General features: G+C 43.1%; 1 protein-coding gene across 4 annotated transcripts in view; it reads left to right on the top strand.

The window, feature by feature from the left end:
• The first annotated feature begins 20,525 nt into the window (after positions 1 to 20,525).
• MAP4K4 (mitogen-activated protein kinase kinase kinase kinase 4) overlaps positions 20,526 to 26,834 on the top strand; it is a 170,351-nt gene continuing 164,042 nt past the window's right edge. For 2 of the 4 annotated variants that reach the window (XM_063126235.1, XM_063126234.1), the window contains exons 1-2: positions 20,526 to 20,842; positions 21,421 to 21,486. In XM_063126235.1, coding sequence (XP_062982305.1) covers positions 20,786 to 20,842; positions 21,421 to 21,486 — 123 coding nt within the window. In that variant the 5' untranslated portion in view covers positions 20,526 to 20,785. The remainder of the gene's footprint in view (positions 20,843 to 21,420; positions 21,487 to 26,834) is intronic. The other 2 variants (XM_063126237.1, XM_063126236.1) reach the window with 1 other exon arrangement.

Here is a 26,834-nt window from a genome sequence, read left to right as displayed (position 1 = left end):
CTATAATAGTTGCAAAGCACGCATGAGGCCCTGGAGGATGGCAACATCATGTAAAACACCTGCAAACTGCCATGAGTGGGAAATCACAAGCACACAAAAAATGCCTGTTGTAGAAAAGCTTGATGTCTTTCTGATAGGTAGCTCAAGTAGACATCTGTTTGGAAGCACCCTAGACCTCATTAAAGAGATACATCTGTGTTTTAATTGTGTTTTAGATTTAATATTTTTTATATTTTATTTTAATGCTGTATTTGTTTTGTGAGCTACACAGAGAATTCGTGTTATGAGGAAGGGTGACAAACTGGTGTGTCTGCACCTCCAACATTGCAAAGTAGGACAGGAAGTAAGACATCGTTCTGTCTACATTAGGGTGACCATATGAAAAGGAGGACAGGGCTCCTGTATCTTTTACAGTTGCATAGAAAAGGGAATTTCAGCAGGTGTCATTTGTAGATATGGGAAACCTGGTGAAATTCCCTCTTCTTCACAACAGTTAAAGCTGCAGGTGCCCTGCCCTCTTTTAAATCTGGTCACTCTAGTATAGCTCCTGTATAAATCTGGTCACTCTAGTATAGCACCAGGTTCTCCATATATACAAATGACACTTGCTGAAATTCCCTTTTCTATGCAACTGTTAAAGATACAGGAGCCCTGTCCTCCTTTTCATATGGTCACCCTAGTCTACATTCCTCAAAGGTAGAGCCAGCACCACTCGTGTTTTTAATATCCCTGCCATTCAAACATATACTCGGGGCAGCTTACAAATAACGTAAAACAAATGCAACATTATCCAACTGAAATCACACACCTCTAATATTGTGATCCAATGCATATTAACTCAGAAGTACTAAGTTCAGTTGTGTTCATTGTGGTTTACACTGTGTTTAGGACTGCAGTCTTCCTGATTGCAATAGAAGAATTAAGCACACATTTTAATTGTTCCCACTGAAATTAATGTGACTTCTAAATGCTTAACGTTGGGTGTATTGTGGCCATACTGATCAGGAAATTTCCTAATCCACATAATCAAGAATGGAGATATTTGGGGAAAGGGGCTTGGATCCATATTCTGAGATCCACCCTCTCATCTGCCTCAGACATTGTGCAGATTGGGAAAACCAGTGCAATGTTTTAATTTGCAGTATTGTAATTTCCTGTTCAATATAGGCACAATCCACCCAAAGTTAAGCATTTAAAAACACTAGCATAAGCATGATTGGTGGGTTTCCCATTCACCCAGGATCTCTTCAACAACCAGAACAAATCCTTACTTTTTATAACCTCTATGTTAATAACCTCAACTAAAGCCTTAGACCTGGCCATACCTAGCTTTAGCATCCAATCCTAAAAGGACTGCCTCCAATGCAGCCAGGTTTACTATTGACTTCAGAAGCACCTTAATGAGGGTATCTGGAGCAGGCAGAGACCATCAGAGCCTGCTTCAGTTGGAAACCGCTGCCCCCAGGGCTAACTGTCATCTTCACCCTGTGGGGAAGAAGGAGCTGTTAATCTGCCCTTCCATTGGGAGATGAGAGGACGGAGCAGGGCCTTCCCACTAGGGATGTGCTCCGCTTCTAATTAGACCAGCGAATTAGAAGCGGAGCGGGGTGCTTCGCCTCCCCTTAAGGCGGAGGCGAAGAGGATTGGGGGGCTGGCGGAGCGTGGTGAAGAGGATCGAGGTGAAGGTGGATCCTTCGCCTCGATCTGGAGCTCTGCCGGAAAGGTAAGTAGGGTTTACCGGGCCCTGCCGCTTTCGCTGTCGCCCATGCGGCGACAGCGGCAGGGCCCGGTAAACCCCCCTCCTCTCTCTTACCTGCCTCCGTCTGCGGTCCCTCAGCTTCTTCAATTGAGCCCGCGGTTCAACCAGGAAGTCTAGGCCGCACTTGCGGGCGGCGGCGGGCGACGGCGGCGGCAGGGCCTGGTAAGCCTCCCTGCTCTCCTCTCCTGGCCTTACCTGGCACCACTCCCCTCCACTGTGGAGCTCCGATTCGGAGCCGGAGCTCCGCGGCGAAGAGGAGCAGAGTATGGGCAGAGCGGCACGGAGCGGAGCGGGGGGTCCGTGCACACCCCTACTTCCCACCAATAGTCTCCTTAATTTCTTTTTATTTTCTCCCTCTTCCCTCCCCATCCCCTTTTCCTTGTGTGTCATGTCTTTTTTAGAATGTAAGCCTGAGGGCAGGGACTGTCTTCTTTAGTGATCAATTGTAAGCCACTCCGAGAGCCTTTTTGTCTGAGGTGTGGGATAAAAATACTCTAAATAAATAAATAAATATCCCTCCTAAGACAGGAAGCTTTTTTACCCCATTTCCAAGAATACATTCCTGTACTCACAGTTAGCTCACAACATACACAGAACATATATGTCTACAAAATGCAACAAATTCTCACCATTTCACATACTATACTCCGCTACACATGTAAATTAATGGTCAGTGTAAATGGATTCTCTGCACTCTCTTGACAGCTAAAAGATTGATTTTGCAATACTGGAAAGATAAACCCTCACCTCCCATAATGCAATGGATTGAGGACCTTATGCTTTCAACATTTGAACAGGTAGCATGTTTGGATATCTGTTTCGTGTTTCTTAAAACCTCCCGCCTTATTGGGAGACAATAAAGAGGTCTGCCACGTAATCCATGAAGCTTTATTCAGGAAATAAACATCTCTTCCCACCTGAAGAGAGTCTAACCTCTAGGAACTTTCCTCTAGGCAAAACTATGTGAACTAAGTGAGACAATGTCCTTTCAAGAAAAATGGAAAGCCTTTTCCTAGAATGCTTTAATTTCAAGGAGGCTAGTTCGGAAGAAGCCTCTGGTGAGAAGCTAGGCGGGCCGACCTCCTCTCGCCTGTAGCTCTACCTGTTTGAGTCTGCTGTGGATTCTAAGATCAGCTAGCTCTGAAGTGCCCTCCCCCTCAGAAGAATACTGATTTCCCACAGACTGTGTGTTGTTAACATTTTCGGCAATAAGGTCTGAAGAAGGTTCATCCCCAGCTGGTGAAGAGCTCCTGAGAATCACCTCCCCACACACACACACCTCCCCTGTAGGCTGTCTCTTCTGCTTCAGAATCTGATTCTGATTGATTACCTGAAACTCCTTCCCCCAACCTAAGGAGAAAAGACCTAGTCATGACAATTTGCTTCACTTTTGGTGAAACCCTTGTAAAATTGCTAGTAAATTGTATTTTCATATATATGCATGTCATATGTATTTATTGCTGTGGGAATTTATGTATTTATATTAAAAAGCCCCCTCTCCTATTGAAATCAATGAGACTCAGAATGTGGAGGTTCTCTTTAATGCACAGATCTAGATTCCCTTTCTGTTTCCCTTCCTAGAGGAAAACTACCATCACTGTCAAACCTTGTAAAGAACCACTCATGTTGGTAATTGCATTACGTTATCTGATGCAACAGTTCTCTTGGGACTGATTTAGGACCACTATAGTAACCACAGTTAGAACTAATTGGATTTAAAAAGCAAAACAAAACCAAAGCTCCCAGATGTGACAGAGTAGCAATACGGCCTAATTTCATAGATGTCACATTCACTGTTTGTGTTTTAGAACTTCCTTTACTTCTCCTTTCGACCACCACCATCAGGTAAAAGAATAGACTATATTTAGTTCAGATAAATTCAAGTTACAACAAGTGGCTTCTGCTTTTAACTGGAAAATTCAAGAGTGGAGGGGGGAGGAATTAATATGATTGTCATCATGTGATGTTAACAGAGCCACACAAATAGTGGTACCCTGGTGAACGCATTTCTTCAATGAACACTTCATTTAATGCCAAAAAATTACTGACTCATATCTGGAGATCCTAAAGGTTGAAAGAAAAGACTTGTCAGGAAAGGGAAGGGAACAGAAATCAAGACAAACCAGTGGTGTAGGCTTTAAAAAGTCAACGGATCAATGCTGTCCTACAGTCTTCTCCTACATTAGTCCAAGTATAGCTGGGGTTCATAAGCACGAAATTACCATGGCATGAGGGGAAAGAGTAGGCTTCATTTGCTGTCCTGCTGCCAGAGCCAGCCCTACCGTTACATAGAATGAGGTGGCTGCCTCAGCCAGCTGATGCTGCTGGGTGAGCAATGGCTGTGAGTTGTTGGATAGAGCTGTATATGTCCCTTAGCCCGCCCTGTGCCCTCTAAGCATTTCAACCTTTCAGAATGGGAAAAGCACACATGCAAAAGCCAAGACCCCAAGAACAACAGGTGCTTTGGGGGGAAAGGGGAAAAGACTCGATGGTGGTTGGACTCGATGGCCTTATAGGCCCCTTCCAACTCTACTGTTCTATGATTCTATGACATGGTCATCTGGAAAACCCTATAAGGCTGGATTTGGCCCACATCCTCCAGGTTCAACACACTGTTATGGATAGGGTGACCATATTTTGGAAACCAAAAAGGAGGACAAAATGGCCACCCTCAGGAGGCGTAGCCACCCCAACATGCCCACCCCAAGGCGGAGCCAACTCAATATGTCCGGCCCCCAAGGGGGCATGGCCTCAGTCATGTTTATTTACATCTGGGGGATTAACAATTCTTTTTTAAGGATACTGAACGGCAGTGATGTGTAATTATAATTAGTTTTAAAAGGGCAGTGGATAATGACAGGCATTTTAAGCATGATAATTATTGTGTTAGGCTTCCCAGTGAGATAGAGTGTTTGAAGATCAGCTTCTCAAAGGCAAGGCAAACCTGTATCATGGTTTAATCCACAATCAAATATTGAATACACACAGGTTAAGACAAAAGGATAGAAAAAAAGAATCATCATCTAAAAAAACCAAAACTCCATACATACTTAACTGGGAGGGGGGATAAATCCATCCCACACTCACCAAAGGCAAATAAATCCATCCCACACTCACAAAAGGACTGGCAGCTGGGAGATTCAGGTTCTAGTCCCCACTCGACACTGGTGCGGCTGCAGGCCTGGGTGCTGGGAGGAAGCCCGGGCCCAGCCGAGGCCAGCCACGCGCATGGCGGGTGCTGGGATGCGGAGCTGGAGGACCTGTTCCCAGCCTCCAGCCTTCCCAGGGCCACCTGGCATGATGGCGCCGGCCCAACATCACTGGGGGAGGAAGCTGTGAGGCCCGTTCTCGGAGAATGAGTCTCCCAGGTCCTTCCCCCGCAGTGACGACGGCCTTCTCTTCTGTGCTGGCGCGCTTGCGCCACCATAGAGGAGAAGGGGAGAGCGTCCCTGGGGGACGCAGGCCTGGGCCAGGGCCCCGATTTTCCCGGACATTTGGGGGGATTTTGAAATCTCCCCCCGGATCCCGCTTGGGGGCGGGATTTCTGGTCATGTCTGGGCAAATCCGGACGTTTGGTCACCCTAGTTATGGAGGAAGCCACCAGAAAATCTCCCATGAAAAGGGAAAGGAAATTAAAGATGGACTTTTTACTAACAATGCATGAACTGTTTTATCCTGTTCTTCATACACCTAAAAAGGTACCTGTTGAGGTTTCAGCAATATGCGTATTTATCTTTCCCTCTATTTCTACAATTCAGCAGCTAGCGTGAATCCTTCTGTAGGCAAACCAGCATTATCCACAACAAGAGGGAGCAGTTGTGGGGTGGGTGATCAGAGCAGGTGAGCTCTGTAGCAAGGCTTTCTGTTTCCTGGAATGAGCGAATGGGTGTGTGAGAGTGCAGATTTGTGGGTTTTATTTATTTATTTATTACATTTTTATACCACCCAATAGCCAAAGCTTTCTGGGCGGTTCACAAAAATTAAAACCACAGTAAAACACCCAACAGTTTAAAACACAATTATGAAATACAGTATAAAAAGCGCAACCAGGATAAAACCACACAGCAAAGTTGATATAAGATTAAAATACAGAGTTAAAACAGTAAAATTTAAATTTAAGTTAAAATTAAGTGTTAAAATACTGAGTGAATAAAAAGGTCTTCAGCTGGCGACGAAAGCAGTACAGTGTAGGCGCTAGGCGGACCTTTCTGGGGAGCTCGTTCCACAACCGGGGTGCCACAGCGGAGAAAGCCCTCCTCCTAGCATTCATGACTTGTTTAAAGCTTTCTCTCATTTGTTTCAGTGTCTGCTCTCACATTCTATGCATAGGTTGCTGGATCACTTGACTCTGCCTATTTTGTGACTCTGGTTTTTCCTTTTTTCAAACTTTTTTTTTTTAAAAAAAACTTAGGGTGGAGCTTTCGCCTGCAAGTCACCTGAGTCAGCCTACTGCTACAAAAGCCTGTGTGTGGGGCCATGTTCCACAGCTGCAGGTGGTCAGGGCTGATGAGCATTTTAGCAAGGCTCTCTGTTTTCTGGGAATGAATAAATCGTAAGTTTTATGGGAAACTCTATAGAAATGGCAAAGTCATCTAGAGATGTTAGTGCCATGGAGGGAGCTGTTCTAGTTACCTGTAGGGTATGTACATCATGTTTGTCTTTCATCCAGAGGACAACATGAGCTACACCTTCAGTCACTGCCAGCTTGTAGCTCTGATGGAAAAGAAGGTGGAAATGAAACTAAAGATACACCTCACTGCTTCCTGGAGATGGAACGTTTCTAGATGAGAGGTAGGAGACCCTTGTGTTAAGAGCACCAGAAGTGGGAGGCTGGAAGAATTTGATGCATAATGAGAGTGTGGTGTAGTGGTTAGAGTCTAGGACTGGGTAGATCTGTGTTCTAGTCCTCACTTGGCCCTGAAGCCCACTGGGTGACTTTGGGACAGTCACTGACTCTCAGCCTAACTTACCTCACAGGACGGTTGTGAGGATAATATGGAGACGAGGACCATTTGAGCTGCCTTGGGTTCCTTGCAAGAGGGGGCAGGGGGAAGGTGGGATAGAAATGTAATACTGTTCTATAAACCTTCTATACATGCTATAGAGAATTCCTGGATGGGCAGGATTTCCCTTCATAGAGCAGAATTGAGAGCCTTTGTGTATGTGACACTTTGGATTATTGGCTCATACAAGAAAATGGGGGCATTCCTTTCTTAACTGGAAATGCTTTGGCTTTAATTCAGTGATCCTTTCAGAGGAGACAGAATAAAAATCCAAATAAATAACTTAAGCTCTGAGTTACAGCTGGCCCTTATGTCTTCAGAAACGCGTTTGGCCATTGCTTCTTGTCCCAGAACACTAGGTGTAATCTGATCCTTGGAACACCTACTAATAATGACTAATCCATTCAGTCTACAGTCTCTATTTTAAGAACATAAGAAGAGCCATGCTGAATCAGACCAAGGGTCCATCTAGTCCAGCATTCTGTTTACACAGTGGCCAACCAGCTGTTGACTGGGAACACACAATCAGAAGACGAGTGAAACAGTACCCTCCCGCCCATGTTCCTAACAACTGGTGTGCATAGGCTTACTGCCTCTGATACTGGAGGTATCAATTTTGGTATTGAGCCTATAATGCAGACCTCAAGACCACAAAGTGTGGTCTGATTTTGGAAGTTGTCTATTTCTTCCCCCATCCCTTGCTTCTTATACTACCTAGCCTAGGGTGCAAAACCTCTGTCCCATGGGGCATGGCCATCTGGTCTGTGCTGCTCTTGGGATCCTTTTAAATCCCCTTGGAGGAGATCCCTGCTGCTTTTTCAGATCTCGGATCGGAGTTAGCAGTGGGGATGCAGGGCGTCCTGGGCTTTCTCGATGCTTCCTTCCAGCACAAAGGGAAAAAAGGGCCCTTAACATCGTCCGCTTTGCAGGGCGGGGCGCAATCTGGGACTGTATCCTAAAACAATTCTGCAGCCCTATTGAACAGTTCTGTAAAACTCAAAGGCTTGCACAATCTTTTGTGACATTTTAGTTGGTCCTAATAAATATTTTGCTTAACTGCAGATTTTGGATTTCCCTCCTGAATTTTGGTCATGGACCAATGCAGCTATCTTTGTTCTTAGCTTTAGAGGGTACATTTTCCCCATCTCATCTGCTTTTTCTTAAAAATTATATCAATAGCATAGTCTGGTCTCCAAAACTGATATATAATTTAACTACATTTATTACTATTTACTCATCTGTACAAATCTACTGAAGTGTTATAGTAAAAATGGCCTAATGGAATTTCAGACTAAAGTCTGCTCTCTATCCTAAAATTAACACACAGATGGAATCTTGCAGCCATTATACTGATTGGGTAATACAATGATATCTTTATTCTGTCATGTTGCTGCAACAAAAAGACTATTTACAACTAACGTGGATCTAAACCAGACATGACCTTAATTGCATGAATGAATGGAATTAACATGCACATTTTTGTTATGTAAATAACAGCTATGGGAAAGCCCAAGCAGCCTCAGAACCTTGAAATGAAACTAGAGTTAGAAAGGTGATTTTTGTTTGGCCCATGTCAAGGAGAGAAATTAAATATCCCTTTTCCACCCATCTCAGTACCAGGATTTCAGGATTCCCTTTGGCTACTATTTGCATTACAAAAAATATGCATGTTCATTGCATTAATGCAATTAACCTCACAGTCTAGTTTGGCCCTTAGTGCTGTGCTGTCAGAGATCACTCTACTAAAGAAAATCCTGGTGGCTCTTGATCATTTGATGTATGGCTCTGATTTAGTTTATGTAGTGGGATGCTTTCATAGTGTGTTGATTATATTCTCATCTAAACTATTTCTAACAAGAAAGCTATTGCTGTGTCTGTGTAACACCTTTTGTCCCGCACTGTGAAACCATTTATCATCATTAACCAGGTTTGTGCATCCACAAACATGCCTTAGAATCTGTCTAGGAAATTTTGCATGGCTTTTGTCATAATGGATCAGCATAAGAAGAATGACATTAGCACCATACGGACAATACCGCGGCAATGTCCTAATTTTTGGCAACTGGAAGACGGGGAAGCTAGCCAATGCTTCAACAGGCATACTATCAGACCTGCTACAGGTGGCAAACTGATTTGTGTTACATTATTTAATTTCAGAACAGCTAGATTGGCTGTGCACACAAAACATGTTGAGAACCACTCAGGTCAGACCTCCACAGATACCGACTCCAAAGCCCAATGCAACCCACCAGGAGCTCAATAAGCCACCTGTTCTTTTATTTTGAGCTGCATCAAACAGGGGCCTTGCTGAGATCTGACAAACTACAATGCATGGCTGGTGGGTTACATTTGGCTTTGCGGGTCATTGTGCAGACCTATGCTACATATTCTTCTTAAATGTTTGTACCAGTGCTGTGCTTCCAGGACTGGACTAAAATGAGCAGTTAAACCACACCGTTGTGTTGATTCGTAACAGTGCCACCAGGAAGCCATGCTCCTCTTCAAGCCTGCCTTCTTCAAGTGTCCTGGGTCTTAGAACATGCTAAGAAGTCTTTTTGTGGGGTTCAGTTGTGCTATATATCAGCTAGTATGCAGGTCCACAGCTGGGCCTCAATTCAGAATTCAACTGTTGGTTCTGCTTATTTGTGTGATCGAGTCACCATCCTTCCAAAGGTCTTCTTAGCACTGTCTTGAATTGCAGCAATCACAACACAGAATTTTAATAAATCTATTTTTGTTATTCAAGTAAGAAAATAGGAGTGCACACAGAAGAGTGACACATTTCTCCTAAATATATACTCATTTTTATGCAAAAATCCTCTTTGCAAGATATAGCACCTATTACCACTATTATTATTCTGTGAATGTGCTAGAAACCTTTAGGTTTATATTTGTAGAAACACTCCTGCTATGACTTAAGCCCAATAAAGCTCTAATTTGATTAGCACTTTTCACTTGACCTTTTCAAATGAAATGTTCTAGCACATGCAAAGTGTCCATAAGAAATTACCCATTTTCTTGATTTTCTTTTTCTTTGCTCTCTTCTTCCCATTTCTAAATCTTGTCATTTTCTTCCTTTTTTAATGGCAATTTGTAACACATACACACACGTGTGCTTGCTTTCGGAGGTCTCTGTGCCAGGCTTTTGCAATCTGGGGCCCTCCAGGTATGATGGGATGCAACACCTGGAATACCCCAGCCAGCTGGCTGAGGAATTTTGGAGCTGCAGTCCAACACATCTGGAAGGTGCCAGGTTGGGGAAGGATGCTCTATGCAACCTACCTCCCACACTTGATAGTGTCAGCTGTACTTCCTGCTGGCTGTGCCTTGGATGTTGGCTAAAGGGCAACACTCAGACCTGGTTCACACAAAATAACCACACTCAACCCATACTCAAGGTTGAATGTCGGTTTTTATTGTACTGTAGGTTGCTGTTGAAATGTGGGTTGTTGTGTTGTGTAAACCCAGCTGTGCTAACAAACCATGGTTTGTTCACAAACAAACCACAGTTCACAAGCCAACAACAAACCATGAGTTCTCTTTGTGGGCTGTTCATGGTTAACAAAACATTGTTAGCATGGTGGGGTAACACAACATAACCTATGATTTAATGACAGCCCACACGGGATTTCTGGGACTCCTACTGCTGTGGGGATGACGGGTTTTTTTCCTTTGGATTAAGAGCATGGCCAGTGATTGCAGATAGTGGGTTGTATCCAATGTTAGTCTAACAGTTTCTATTCTTTTCTGTGGGTTTACTCTAAGTAGGACTAACATTGGATATAACCCCCTTTTTCCCCTCCAATAGCCTGAAGGGGAATGTTTCTGGTTTCCTTTTTTATTTCTCCTCAGTTATGAGATTTGGTTCATGCATGATTTTTTTTTTTTATTTATTTGAGGATTTTTATGCCGCCATTCAGCCAAAAAAGGCTCTCACGGCAGCTTACAAAAGTATTTCTTGACAGTCCCTGCCCACAGGCTTACAATCTAAAAGACATGACACAAAAGGAAAGGGGATTGGGAGGGAGGAGGAGGAGGGGGGAAAGGAAAGCAAATTCAGGCACTCATAATCATAATCTTAGTTGCAAATGATGCTTGGCCACAGTTTCTAGTGGTTCCCTTGTGAGAGAAGAGGAAGTTGGAGGCTCTTTAATAGGTGGGTGAGAGCTGGTTATCATATATTGGCTTTTAATTTTGCTTTTTTAAAAACTAGAGATAAGCACTTTTTCTTGAAAACATACAAGTGTTTCTGGTATGGGATTGAGATTCTTCCTCTTCTTCATCATTCCCCAAATCAGTGAATAAGGTCTGGGGTGGTGGTGGTTGTACCACTACAGTTTGTGGATTGTTCTCCAAACTGGCTGTATTCAATGGCTACTATTGCTTGTTTTACATGTCTTACAGCCAGACACATAAGCCAGTTAAACCTGGAGTAATTGGGATACAGTGTTGGACTTCGACAAAGTTGGGAATAGTATTGGACTTGAACCAGGAAAATATAGGTTTAAATACCTGCACAGCTATAAATCTTACTTGAGGCCTTGCGGACAGCCGAGATATTTCAGGTTAACTTACTATACAGCTCTCTTGTGACAAAGTGAGATACCTTCATGTATGCTGCCCTGGACTCCTTAGAGCAAGGCTGATAAGTAAGCAATCGTACACATATTTCCTAGGAAGTAGTGTACATTGGACTTTCATTAAGAAAAGCCCTACTGGACCAGTCAAAAGGCTGATCTAGCCCTGAATTCTGTTCCAATAGAGGCCATCCAGGTGCCTATAGGAATCCACAAGCAGGACACAAGTGCAACAGCACCTCCTCCCATTTGTATTCTCCAGCAGCTAGTATTGAGAGGCGCACTGCCTCTGATCCTGGAGGTAATAGACAGTCACCAAGATCAATAGCCATTGATAACTCTACCCTCCTCATTCAGGACAAAGCTACCAAACCTCAACAACAGCACTGGGACTAAAAAATGACTTATGTCCATGCATTTGGTTTAATTCATGTATGGATTAGGCTGTAGGTCTCCTGCCCCACTAAATAAATGATCCCAGGGAAAGTGTAAATGCCTGCTTAAAAAAAGCAAGAGCAACCTATTTAGCTCTCTTTTTCATAGAATAATACAGATCATTGAACATTATTTAACAACCTGAAACATTTAAATTAAGTATCTGCTTTGGCAACTGGTGGCACTGTTTCAAGCATCTGAAGTGAACCATTACAACCTTCTCAGGTACCATCTGTCATCCTTGTGCTCTCTTCTGCCAGCAAAGAGGAAATGCATCCAAGAGTTCAGTAAACCACATGTAGCTCCTCATCAAACATTTTGAAATATATGCTCAATGAAATAAAAAAAGTGAAGCTTATGTCAATTAGAATCCTGAAATCCTCAAATGTACCAAGATGTTTCTTATCTCAACTGCTAAAACTACAGAAACAGCAAGCATGGTAGGAAACTATCAATTCCTAAATTTAAGTACAGCACACCTTATATCTGAACCAATTAATCTTTGTTATTCTCCTGTTTTAATTTTTTCTTTCTGGGACCTTTTGGCTTCTTTGGTGTCCCAGTATCGAAATTAACAACAACAACAACAACAACAACAACAACAATAATAATAATAACAACAACAACAACAATAAAAATACATTTCTTACCCTCCTCGCCCTCTGGATTGAGGTGGGGAACAACATTGAATACAAAAATATAAAATACATAAAACATAAAAAAACCCAATACATTATTACAATTTTTTATGACAACTTAATATTTGCCTGGGTAGGCCTGTGTCCACAGTCTTCTTAAGCAGTGGTCTGCTTCTTATGGAAACGGGAGGCAGGCGTTTATGGTTGGAAGCAAGTGTACAGTCTAGCCCCAGTTCACTCAGATGAAGACTGAAGACCCAATTCCCAGATCAAGGCAACTTACCTGGGAGTAAGCTGCATTGAAAACAATGAGACTTATGAGTAGATACTTATTTGTAAAATTATTTCAGAGTTCTCTTTTGGCCACCGAAGGGGCCACCAAGGCAACTTACAATGTAAAACTTGAAAACAATTTACAAACGTTAAATCACATAGCAGAATTAAGAGCAGGGGATAGACAATCTTAAACAGTGCAGAGCTAATGCACTAAAAATGTAAATAGTTGCGTTGTTAAAAATAACCCCATGTCTGTGCTGAGAGATAATGATGTATGTTAAGCATATAAATAATTAGCACATATGTGGCTGTGTACAAATCCCTGCTCAGCCATGTAAATCACTGGTGACCTCAAGACAGACAACTATCTCTCAGCCTAATTTAACTCATAGGGTGGTTGTGAGGATAAAATAAAGGGCAGTGAGGAGGGGTAAGGGGAGAAGAAACATGTGTTTTGCTTTGAGCTCCTTCAAGAAAAGCGGAGATATAAATGCAATAAATAAAATCATGGGCTGCAGATTTCTAATTGCATAATTCATTCTAGTACACAGAGCAGCAGGAGGTGGTAAAGAAAGGATTGAAAGATTGGCAGTTTAAAACTCAATTGAAACAGCCATACGCTCTTGATTTTACATTTTGAAATGTAGGTGAATTCTCACTTTATTGATGCATACCATATGTGAAGAATGTAGTTTCTTCCAGGTAAAACATCCAACAATGGAGGGGTCGGCAGTCCTTTTTTAGCCCCACTAACTCAAAGCAAGTAGGACCAGATCGACACCAAGCAGGATATAACACTTTGAAAGTGGTTTGAAAACGGTGTATGGAGTGTGTCATGGGCCCCAACAGTTGGTCAATACCATTATAAACTGTAGCGTAGATCCTGCCTGGGGCTGGGGTGGTGATGGTGAATAGCTGGTCCACTCAGCTTTTAGGAGCTGGAGATTTATTTCCTCCTCTGTGTCTGAATAACCCAATGGGAGATTTTCCCATGGTTGGGTAATAGTATCGGGGCTATTGTTGAGATGCGCTCTTACGTAAACTGGGCAGTTCCTTTAGTGCAGGGGTAGACAACCTGGTGCCGTTGAGATACTTTGAACTACAACTCCCATAAAATGTGGCTGAGGCTTATGGGAGTCAATAGAAAAGGGGGAAAATATAGGTAGGGCTTCCAAATTGAAGCCCTACCTATATAATCCCCAGCTACTTGTGCCAGGGAGACTTGTTACTGGTTGTCCTGAGGGCCATGCATGATATGCACATTAACATCCACATTATGAACTGCAGATGGGCCGGGCCTTATGGAGCCAGGGGTTGGCAAAGTGGTGCTGATGGGCACCAATGTGCCCCCAGACACCTTTCTTGGCACATCATGGTGTTCTATTCCTCCTACTTTTTTAAAAAATAATTTTCTTACTCGCAGCTGGGATTACTATTAAATAGGTTTCTGTTGGTGGTGAACAAAAGAATTGTTTAGTGTACTGGGGCTCAGACCCCTTCTCTGCCTTGTATTTAGCCTTCTGGACAGGTTACTTATCCTTTGTCATGCCTAATTGTAGCCATTTTGTGGTGGTGCCCAGGACAGTTTCTCAAATTGCCAAATGGGCATGCCCCACCAAATGTTGCCCGCCTGTATTTCTGAATGAAAATACTAAGCTCTTGTTTACTTGTGAACTAAAATTAGTAAACCCAAGTATTATTTACTATATAATGATGATAACTGTTAAAGTATTAATAACAGATTGCAGGATTTTTTTTCCCGAGTCTGGGAGTAGACTGTTAGTAGTTTTTACTAACTAATTGCTCTATTCCAAGTTTTTTTGGGGGTTATCTCAGTTTTACTTCTATTTCTGCCACCACTTCAGAGGAAGATGCAACTGAAACTGTAACCCAAAGTGAAATGAACACATCATGTTTCTCCGGGGCAAACATCTTCACACAAAATACGTGAACTTAAGTAATTGCAGAATTAATCCACCTTTGGAACTGGTAAATTGTGTGACTGGCCTCCACTCACTGGAGTTTCATTAAGAAAATTAAATTGGGTTCTGGGACAAATTCCATTTGTAGGACTTTAATTTGAGACTTGACAGTTTTCAGGGATATATCATTTTAATGGTACTATATATTTACCATGGGTCATTGCTGACTGGAAGCATTTGCATACATCTGATCTTCTGGGTCTATATTGTGCCATGTATCTATGCAGTATAATTCAAACTGATAACAGAGATTCATGGTCAGTGGCAGCTGGGCCATTATCTGTCCGGGGTTTGGGTTGTTCCCTGTGCTGCAACATGGTTCTGAAGTGATGTGCTTTATTATTCACCACAAATGAATGGCAGCTATTCAGCTATGAGAGAAAAAGTGTGCACTTGGGAATACCCTTGGAATGATGTCTATTGGCAACTCTAGTGCTTGAATGAGAGTTAGGTTTTGTCTCCTTTAAACTGAGTTTCAGTTCCTAGTCGATTTACTCTGCTCTATAGAAACCATTGAAAACTGAGTTAGCCCTTATAGGTATGACACCACTCTGTAATCCAGGGGTCTGGTACCTCTGACCCATGGAGGTTTCACATCTGGCTTGTGAAACCTCCAGCCTCACTGGATCCCTTGAGGGGGCAGGGCTTGGCCTCCAAGTCCCACCCCATGGAGGAATCCCCATGTGGGCAGGTGGCAGGGGACTCTGCTGGCAATGGGTTGGCTGGCCACTCTTCTTCCCAGCGTCGACCTAGTGGCTTGGTGTGCCATATATTATACGCTTCCCCCTCCCCCACTGGGGACAATGCACATTGCATGACGCTTTTCCATGGCATCGACTGAGTGGCTTTGCACAGTGCACGGTGCCCCCATGGGGATGATTTGTGCCACACTAAGCCAGGAACTCGGACAACGGGCTTAGTCTGCATATATCTACCCCGTTGTGACAAAACTTTTAGGATTAGCTTTTATATTGATGATTAAAAATAGGAAGTATGAACAATTCTCATCAGATACAGGGGCACGGCCAGAAACTCCAGTCAGATTCTTTTAGATGCAAGCTGGTTGCCCCAGAGCAGTCCAACTACATAGATATAGAATATTATTCCAGCGACAGAGCACTGTTAAAGAGCAAAAGATTACATGTATGTTGTCCTGGGGCAACCCAACCAAATGTGGTGAACTGGGTTCACATGGAATAGAAGTATCTTTATGGCAGGGGAGGGCAGTTTTCAACCAGCATCCTGAAATCTACCAAACTGAGCCAGAGTCAAAAGACGTGCATTAGGATTAAATCAAAATCCATTGTTGGGCAGTATGTTTATTAGGCCCAACCTAAAGTTTTCAAGTTTTTTCATAGGCCAGCATGGTTATCTTTGTGTGCATGTTTGTGTGTGTGTACACACACTCGGGATTAAAGGATTCTGAGCCCAGGAATTCGTTTTGAGCAGCAAAACTGCACTGAGCTCACAGTCCTTCCATACTTTTTGTTGTGGAGACATTTTGTTGATCCCATTGTTAAACTACTGGGAGTCAGAAATCCTTGCTGAGTTACTTAATCATGCAGATATCTTCCATTAGAACCAGAACTACCTTTTGCCCACCCTTGCCTTACAGAGTAAACACACCCCTTTCCTCATCCTTTGTTTTGCTGTTTAACTTTGATGAGGGAAACCCCCTAAATGAAATGGGCAGTCCCATTCTCCAGCTTGCATAGTTTTAAGAACATAAGAAGAGCTGTGCTGAATCAGACCATGGGCCCATCTAGTCCAGCATTCGGTTCCCACAATGGCCAACCAGCTGCCTGCCCACAAGTAGGACATGAGTGCAATGGTACCCTCCTAATTTCTTGAGAAACCATTAAAAGTGTAAAAGCAGCAAAATTCAAACAAAAACCAAATGTGGCTCTGAATACAAGTGTTTTCCCCACTAGCATTGCGTTACAGAACTTCAGAAAGGCTCATTGCTCTGAAGCAGTGAACTTCAGCTCGAAGAACCAATTAACAGACAAATTACCTTACCTGTACTGAATGGACACTCCAAACAAGGCCTCTCCTTGCTTGCTTTTTTTTAAATAAAAGCTGTAGCAGTTAAAGTTGAAAGTTCCATTTTTGTCATTGACATCTGAATGTGAACTCCCACAGAAAGACAGGAGGGATTTCACACTTTGTCATTCTTGTTTCAAGCAGTCTGTGAAAATGAAGATGTGTCTATACTGCTTAGCACTCCTTTCAAGTTCTGCAAGTTCCCACACATACATATTTAAACCAGTTTAAACAGAGAAAAAGAGGCTTTCCTTTCCCCTACCTTTTAATGATAAAATTTTATTTTTTTATTTAATAGATTTATGTACCACTTACCTTATTTTTTAAAATATCTCTAAGTGGTTTACAAGGAGATTTAAATACATTAAAATCTATGGTGATATACTTTAAAACACAATTGAAATACATAATTGCTAAAACATGTATATGAAACATTGATAAAAGTATTGAAACCAGTATTCACAACACCATGATTAATAAACAAACTGGGCAGCACACTCTCATTCTGGGAAGGCCTGGATAAAGAGATGGGTCTTTAATTGGTGCCTAAAGCAAGCTGTAGTTGGCACTTGCTGAATAACTGGGGGAGGACATTCCGAGGTGGGTGCCATCACAGAGAAGGGCCATTTCCTGGTTGCTGGCAATCTCCAGGTTGTGTTACAACCAGCAACGCCTACTTCGATGATCTTAATGATCACACAGGTCTGTTTTGAGGAAGGAGATTTGCCAGGTAACCTGTGCCCTCAGGCAGCTTGCAATTTTTCAGGTAATAGGATTGCGCCCTCAGGCAAGTGAGCTGTCTAAGTTGTTTTATTTAATTATTTATTGCATTTTTATACCGCCCAATAGCCGAAGCTCTCTGGGTGGTTTACAAAAATAAAAACCATAGAAGCCATTCAAAATATAAAACAAACAGTATAAAAGCCTAATATAAAATACAATATAAAAACACAGCCAGGATAAAATCAAGCACCAATGCAGAAATTAATATCGATTTAAAACAGCAAAGTTAAAATGAATTTGATAGACTGTTAAAATGCTGAGAATATAAAAAGGTCTTCACCTAGCATCTAAAAGAGTATAGTGTAGGTGCCAGGCAAACCTCTTTTAGGGAGCTCATTCCACAGTCGGGGTGCCACTTGTAGGTTTCTGCTTTCCTTGCAGCCACTGGGAAATAAAAGAATCATGCCAGGCCCTTTTCTCTTTGGCCCTTTCTACACCTAAGGATGATCCCAGGAAAATGGAGGGATCGTTCCTGCCTGCTCCTGGGATCCCGTGTGGCATTTGGATGCACAGGAACGATCCCGGGATATAGGGTTGTGTAGACATGCCCTAAGTCTCACTTTCTCCCACTTATCCCAGCCCCACCTTATAAGCTCACCCTCTGTACACACCTTGCCCATCATAATGACTAGAATTTTGGTAGGCTGCCTTGATATCTGCTTGTTCGCCAACCTTCCATTGCTCAGTGGCAAAGCACATGCTTTGCATGAAGACAGTCACAGCTTCAGTCCGTTAACTCAATTTTAAAGAAGTAAATGGTGTCCTCAGACGGTAGGCCAGGAAAAGGCCTCTGCCTGAGACCCTAGCAAGGCACTACCAGACTGACTATACTACTGACCTATAGTCTGACCTGGTATAAAGTAGTTTCCTGTGTTCACCACACTATAGTAAGACCAAGAAGAAACATTTGTTAATAGCATACCTGAACAACTTCATTGAATGACACAGGCTAGGTTCAGATATCACGCTAACCCACTGTGGGTTGTTTGAGAGCGATCCACAGTGGATTAGCATGTCATGTGGGGTGTTTTTCCTCTCCACAATGGGTACATTACCAAACTCCATTATCTACCCTGTGCAATAAGGGTAACATGGCCCTGGGTGGGTTCCCGTGTCGTGTGGCAGGAGCAGTGTGGTTAAATGCAACCACTATGTGGACAAAATGTGGTGACCATGGAAACGGTTGCCTAGACCACACTAGGTGACACACTAGGCAGCGTGGTTTTATCTATTCCAGTGACACACTAGGCAGCGTGGTTAGATTCTACGGCCACCATTGCATAGTGACTGATGGAGCAGCTCCCCCGCCTGTTTCTTGCCACTACAGCCGCTAGGATAAGTGGCAGTGCAAGGACAAGGATTTACCTGTGGAGCTGGGATGGGTAAGTCAACCATGGTATGCCATGGGGATCCTGGTCATGTGAGGGGTGCACGTCATGGTTTTCCTATCTTTCCCTGCAGCATAGATCCCCCTATCCGCTCACCACATGTTCATTACACCTAGACCCTGGAACCCCCTCCCATCGCAATTCTTCACTAAATGTTTTCTGGAAGTCGGTAGGCCTTCTGTGGGTAATCTTACTTGTTGGTTTTTTTTTAGTATGTTTTTAAAAATATTTCTTTTACTGTGGTGTCTTTCTGCTACTATTTTGTTATACAGGGGTATTTTAAATTGTTAAATAATTTATTCGTTGTGAGCTACTTAGAACTCTTTGGAAAACAGGCAGGATGTAAAAGTTTAAAAATAAATACATAAATAAATGGCACCCATTTTTTATTCAAAGTGAACAGATAGCCCATAGCAGGATGCTTTCCTTTACCAAATCAGATTACTGCATTAAGTATTGATAGTAGAGGAATGATTATGTAACTTGTCCACGATTTGGACAATCCCCAAAGTGTTAGGTATTACTAGGCCTAAGGCAATTACAGTCTCTGGTGAATGACTTGGGGTGCATGTGGGGAGAAAGGTAGACAACACGGATTTAGATTTCTGCTAGCATATCGAGTCATTGTAGCCTTCCGCTCCTGCTTATATTTTAAAAACTAATTGATTTTAAGACATGACTAAATGCTGTCATGGCCACCTAGCAACAGGGATGGAAATGCAATCCATCACTATAATTAGGCAGCTTACTGTTACTTTACCTCCCAAAACAGGATTGTCAGTCTTATTGGTGATCCCTTTTCCATCGATTGCGCTACACCCTTTCTCTCTATCCAAAGCACTTCTACGGGGCTTGCATTGTTCTGAGCGGTGATGGGTGAGCGCGTATTTTCTGGGGAGCGACGAGGGCCTAGTTTTGCGCCTAACTTGAGCGGAGTTTTATCTATTGTTCTCTGCCACGCCCTGGTTGCATATTGAGATCTTCACCCGGAGATTTCTCCAGACAAGACTTTGACTGAGAGCAACAGACGATTCCCACCCGCCTTCCTCCCTCATTTACCCAGAAGTGCTTTGGTGCGCGTGTGTTTCCGCTGGGTTTTCCTGTCGGAGAAGGAAAGGGGGAGCTGTTTGCTGTCTCTGACTCCAGAGTAGATTTTATATCCGTTTCCACCTCTTTCCTCCTCCTCCTCCTCCTCGTCGGCTCGCTTTGTCTCCCTCGCTCAGCGCTTTAAGCTTGAGGAAGCTTCCCCTTTGGTGACCGGTTTCTTTGCGCTCTGGGCTCAGCAGCAGCAGGAGGAGAAAGAGGAGAGACCGACTGACTGCGTCCGGGTGGCGTTTTTATTGTTCGCGTGCTCCTTTGGGTGGGTTGGCGAGAGCTGTTCTGCGCGCGCGCAAGCCGAGGAGCTGCCGCTGCCGCCTGCCTGCCCTTCTCCTACCGCCGGCTCCGGGTTCTTGTGCTATGTTGGATGCGGCTGGCTGAGAGCGCGAGAGGCGAGAGACGCGTCCTGGGAACAGCCGCTCTTTCTTCGCCATGGCGTAAACCCGCTTCAAAGCAAGCTTCGCGCGAACCCGGGGGAGAGGTGGAAAGGGGCTCTTTTTAATAAATCAGCAGCACCATCCTAAGAGTAATCTGCTCCGTCTGCTCTTTCACCGGGGAGCCAAGCAGCGCCCCCTCCCTTCTCCTCCATCCATCCATCCATCCAATGAAGAAGAGTTTGATCTTGGAGTGAAGGAAGCCAGAGGAGAAGAGAGGCTTTGTGTGTGTGTGTATTGGTGTGGCTTGTTGTGTGTGAAGGGGCGGCGCTTTATATTTTCACCCTGGCGTGGTGGCGCTTGCCCTCTTTTTGTTTTATTGAGGACAATTTTTTTTAAGAAATTAAAAAAAATAAAATCCAAGGAAAAATGGCGAACGACTCTCCTGCAAAAAGTCTGGGGGACATCGACCTTTCCTCTTTGCGGGTGAGTGTGACTGGGGGCTGAGGCGAGGCGGGTGGCTGCTTGCAGACGACCCCTTCCCTTCCCTCTCCCGCTATCCACACAAAAGCGGGCGACGTCTCCCCTGGCGTGGCTTTTGTTGTTCAGAGCGGGGTTGGGGCGGAGGGGAAGGAAAACGGAGGAAGAGGACCGGGGGGGGGGGGAAGAGTTGTGGCTGTGTGTTGCTGGGGAGAAGAAGCTGCTGGGTTTGCAAGCAAGCCCACAATTGCTGCAGCTTAGGAGACCTTCCTGGTCAGCTTGCCTGCTCCCCATTTTGTTCCCCCAAGAGTAAGAGCCACGGGGCGGAGAGAGAGAGAGTGTGGGGGTGGGTAGGGGGGTGGGAAGAGATGAGTTCAGACTTGGGCTGCTTTCCTTTGTTTGCATGTATTGGCATGTGCGTGGAAAAAACAGGGCGCAACAGCTGCACAGTCCTCTTCAGAGTGTGTGTGTTTTAGGGAGACATTGAGTCAGTAATGATTTCTTATAAATATAATCCCCTGTGTCTTCTTTCTCTCTCGCTCTCTCCCCCACCCCCCTTCCTTCACCACACCTTCATTGTGTAGGATCCTGCTGGGATTTTTGAGCTGGTGGAAGTGGTTGGAAATGGCACATATGGGCAAGTTTATAAGGTTTGTGTCAAAGATTTTTCTCGATTAAATAAAATAAGTGCACATTTTCCTCCCTCCTGCTTTCTCTGATGGTGGTAGGCCACCCTGGTTTGCAGACAAAAGTTAATGGAAATAAATCTGAGGCTTTGTGACACAACTGTCAAGACGTTGAGCTTTGCCTTTTTCAAGAAACCTACAGGGTTTCATAAGGCCTTTGAGAAACCTACTGAGCTAGGTTGTTCCTGATCCTAAATTTCATGTCTGGAAACCTAATTACGTATTTCCCCCCATAACAGTTCAGCCTTGCTGTTCATTAAGCCCTGTCAATACCCTGATGTGAGGATGGGGAAATTGGGAATGTTCCTGCCTGTAATGAAAATGTTCTAATAGCTCTTTAAAAAACCCAAAAAACCTCTCTCTTCTTTTGTTATGAATCCGGCAAGGTGTGTTAAGATGTGGAGACTGGCACTGTATTACCTTCAGTGTCATTAACTGTAGGAGGGTGTGGATGTAAAAGGGTGGGGAGAAAGTGGGCAAAAGAGCAGGAAAGGTTATTGTCTGTCTAGAGAGCAGAAAATCCAAATTCGTAGAATAACCTGTTTGACAAGAACATGATTTTGGATTGGTGGGAAGGAGAGAAAAACACACACACAGATGAGGGGAAGGTAAGATGCTGAGAAAAGTCTTGCTTTTAACAAAGGTTGAGTTAAAAGCAAAGATACCCTCCTCCCTACTGTTATGTAAAGGAAACAAATATTGGGATTTCATGGCTGTGTAATGTTTAGTCACCCACATGACTAAGTTTTCCATCATGCATTTTATAAGAGTGAAATATAAAGGCCCAGCCTAAGGAAGTACAGATAATAGGCAAAAACCAACATGAGATGACCAAGTGCATTTAGTGTGGTGTGGACCCAGTACTACTAATCCTGCCCTTTAACCAGTCCTAAAGGCTGTTGCTTACACAAGAGTTTTCCTATATGGCCAGTTGTGGGTTCCATCTTACGTATACACAGCAAAAAAGAGGCATGTGAGTTTATCACACATGGCCATGTACATGGTGTTTCCTAAATGGAAGCAGCCTTATAGGGAAATCTTCCATGAGGCTTGGTATTTACTTTTTTTGGTATACAGTAATCTTCAAGTTGTATTCAGAAGAACTTTGCTTCTGTGTGAGCACCAGTAATACAAAGTGGCTTTTGTCTTGCTGTAAACAAAAGGACCCAGGCCTATGCAATGTTAAAATGACTCAATATATGTCTGACTTTGAGAGTGATTTATACCTGACCCTCTGATACCTGTCTCTGATACCTGTTTTTAATTTTCTGTAATATATTTGTCTGTGAAGCTTGCATCACCTTGGGTGTGTCCCCTTCCTGCTCCCTCCCCCTAAAAAAGGAAGTTGCGTGAATTTATATCCTGTTGTAAATCAAATCATTTAATCTGACAATGGTTTGAGCTAAATAGCACATTTTTTTGAGTTGACTGTCTACAGTTTTATTAAACCATTTAGGTTTGAGTACTGCTGGGCCCATATACACAAAAAGTGTTTTGGCAATGTAAAGAACAGGCTTTGTTGTCAATAATATGCTATCAATATATACAACTAGGAAAGAAGTTGTATATGCTGGTGGAATACTTCTGATGTAGACAGTTCTTTTGGTAATATGTATGCACTGGACCCATGTACTATGAAGCTCCCTGTGCATGCACCACTTTTGTATTAGTATGTGATTCTCTGTGTGCTTGTTTTGTGTGTGTTGTAGGGGGTAAAATTTGGATGGATGGGTGTTTCTCTCACTTATCTAAGGTTTGGGAGCTGGACATATTCAATAGCAATACAGTATGGCTAATGGTTCAGGTAGCCTATGAGAACAAGCTGCTTCAAGATGAGCTTGTATGAAAAAACCAAAACCCAACAGCCTTTTGGAAGTCTTTGGGGTTGATTCCTGTAACCAAATTGGTACATGCGGTTGAGTGAATCCACAGAGTTTGGTATGTAGCAAAACCAGTGCTATGGTTCAGGGTATGCCTGACTCTCAATGGACAGCATGGATACTGTGCTACTAGTAATCTCACTTTTGGCACCTCTTTCTTATTAAAATTACCAGTTGAGCAGAAAACTGGGGATATTATGGGTGCACTTGCATGATTGCTCTGTTACATACTGAACTATGCACAAATAGATTCAGTCTCAATATCTTCATTTGGCCATGATAAATTAGCCTTTGCTCTATGAAATGAAAGATGTTGGGGAATTTTGTTAATGTAGGTAGTGTCAAGGCCTGTGGTTGTTAGTCTTTTACATGTACTTGTCCACAGATATTGGCAAGGAAACTGTGTCAGTTCATGCTAAGGTGCTTGTGATTTTAAGGTGTTTGTATGAGATGTACAAGGTCAAGTTTACCATTGTTGTCAGTGTTGCTTTCAAAGAAATCGACTAGCACAGAGTGTGTTGCTAAACAAAAAGAGTCAGTTTACAAATGTGTCTTGAGGGGAGGGGAAAGATATATGCCACATAGTATTTAAGGGTAACAAAATGAGCATGGATTGGCCAACATGAAATAACATAACTTTGGGGTTGTTGGTGCAATAGCAAGAAGAAAGAAATAATGGGTAACCTGGGGGTTGTTGGAGCAATAGCAAGGCAAAGTGAAAACAACTAAGAGTCCTGTGGCAAACTACAATTTCAAAGCTTGTTCTTTGGAATATGAATTGAGTTTAAATGTAAAGCAGGAGCTGTAAACCTCCTGCACAAGTTTTATGATTCAGGTGATGCAAATGGTTAAGTATGGCTGAAGCACGGGGAGCAAAGCTGCTGTTTGTCTAGAAAGTAGAGTATTGTTAGAATATGGAGAGAGGAGTCTCTCTTCACTGAGTTGAGGTCAACTGATTCTCACCTAAATGGCATGTACAGACTTGTCCACCAGTGTTCCTTCTCTCATTGCAGAATGGGGCTGAAATGTTCTGCTCGGCATGTTTTCCTGTGTTTATATTGTGTAGTCTTTCTGCTCTCTAAGAGACAATAGAACAAATAGATGTGAAGTAGATTAATGTTGGACATGCTTAGGGCAATAAAACAAGCATGGAAAGTGAGGATAAAATTAGGTAAATGGCTTGGACTTAGCAAAAAGGTTGTCTGTGGTTTTACTCAGTTGTTTCCTGTTTCCTCTTTTGCTAACCAACTCTCTTTATTTAAGTGTTCCAATAAAATCAAATAGTTTTGGTAATCCTCAACTTGGGGCAGAAACTTGTGAACAATGCACTGCCAGTTCAGCAATTCTATATGGAGTATCTTAAATTAGATCTTGGAGTCATAAGTGGCTGAAACTGTGCAAGTACTTTTAGTGTGCAGTACATTGATAATACCTGATAGGTTGCTTGTGACACATGACAAGAAAGAGGTGCATATATTTGTGTGGGCTGAATGTGGATTGGTGCATAAAAGATCATGATGTGGGGCACAGAGTTGAGTTTGGATTATTGGATTTTGTGTTCTGTTCAATTTTGTGAAGTGTCTTAAAAGATCATAGAATCATAGAATAGCAGAGTTGGAAGGGGCCTACAAGGCCATCGAGTCCAACCCCCTGCTCAATGCAGGAATCCACCCTAAAGCATCCTTGACAGATGGTTGTCTAGCTGCCTCTTGAAGGCCTCTAGTGTGGGAGATCCCACAAACTCACCAGGCAACTGATTCCATTGTCGTACTGCTCTAACAGTCAGGAAGTTTTTCCTGATGTCCAGCTGGAATCTGGCTTCCTTTAACTTGAGCCCATTATTCCGTGTCCTGCACTTTGGGAGGATCGAGAAAAGATCCTGGCCCTCCTCTGTGTGACAACCTTTTAAGTATTTGAAGAGTGCTATCATGTCTCCCCTCAATCTTCTCTTCTCCAGGCTAAACATGCCCGGTTCTTTCAGTCTCTCTTCATAGGGCTTTGTTTCCAGACCCCTGATCATCCTGGTTGCCCTCCTCTGAACACGCTCAGCTTGTCTGTGTCCTTCTTGAATTGTGGAGCCCAGAACTGGACGCAATACTCTAGATGAGGCCTAACCAGGGCCGAATAGAGAGGAACCAGTACCTCATGTGATTTGGAAGCTATACTTCTATTAATGCAGCCCAAAATAGCATTGGCCTTTCTTGCAGCCATATCGCACTGTTGGCTCATATTCAGCTTGTGATCTACAACAATTCCAAGATCCTTCTCGTTTATAGTATTTCTGAGCCAAGTATCCCCCATCTTGTAACTGTGCTTTTGGTTTCTATTTCCTAAATGTAGAACTTGGCATTTATCCCTATTAAATTTCATTCTGTTGTTTTCAGCCCAGCACTCCAGCCTATCAAGATCACTTTTATGATTAATTCTTGGTGGGAAAATGATTTCATTTATTGTGTAAAATGAAAAAGTGCTAGTTATATAAAATGCCCATTGTTGCATCTTTCCCCATCTCCCACAGCTTTTCCTTCATCTGTTTCACAATCCTGAGAGACACCCTTGTTTGAATCCTGCAGTTTAGGAACATAGGAACCTGCCTAATACTGAATTAGATCATTGGTCCATCTAGCCAAGTACTATTGAAACCAATTGGAAGTGGCTCTCCAGGGTTTCAGGCAGTTTCCTTTCCTAACTCTTCCTGGAGATGCCTGGATTGAACCTGGGACCTTCTGCATGCAAAGCAGGTGCTCTACCCACTGAGCTATGCTATGGCGGTCTCCCAGATTGTGCTGCTGTTCCTAGTTCCTTTAGTTTCAATGAGAGAGACAGAGGACAAGGGGGTAACTCTTTGCCCATGTAATGTATAGAATCGTAAAGAGCTTGTTTTGAACTTTCTGCAAGCACTCAGTGCCTCTTGAGCTTCCCCTGCTCTGTACTAGCTTTTTTATGTGCAAACAGGCATTGCAGTTCTTGACTCCCAGTTGCCTTCTCCCTATCTACTTCTGTAATTTTCAGCTCAATAAAAAATCATGGTGCTGTGGCTATATGCCTCTCAGCATTTTAACACTGGAAGCTTAGGTGGGATTGCAGTGGCATTTGTCTTGATGTTTGCCATGTTTATCTCTGCAATGTATTCTGGAGAGATTCTGATTTTTTTCCTTTGTAAACTAGGCAACTTTTATTTTGGGTGATAAGCTCAAACCAAGTATTCTGGGCTATGTTTTGTTTTGTTCCAGTTACTATAACCTGGAGGGACTAGTTTGACATTGATGGCATGACATCCAAAGTCTGTAAAAGGCAACTAAAGAAAATATATGATTGTTTGCTTTCTTTTCTCCTTTAAAGCAGAGGAATAAAAACAAAGAAAAAGTGTCATTCCAAAAACAGCTGCTGTAAACACTTCTCATGTGCATTCAGAGACCCCAGCACACGCTA

Source organism: Elgaria multicarinata, chromosome 5, assembly GCF_023053635.1.
Source record: "Elgaria multicarinata webbii isolate HBS135686 ecotype San Diego chromosome 5, rElgMul1.1.pri, whole genome shotgun sequence".
NCBI classification, from domain to species: Eukaryota; Metazoa; Chordata; class Lepidosauria; order Squamata; family Anguidae; genus Elgaria; species Elgaria multicarinata.
The sequence above is the reverse complement of the archived record's forward strand: the minus strand, read 5'-3'. Positions and strand labels throughout refer to the sequence as shown.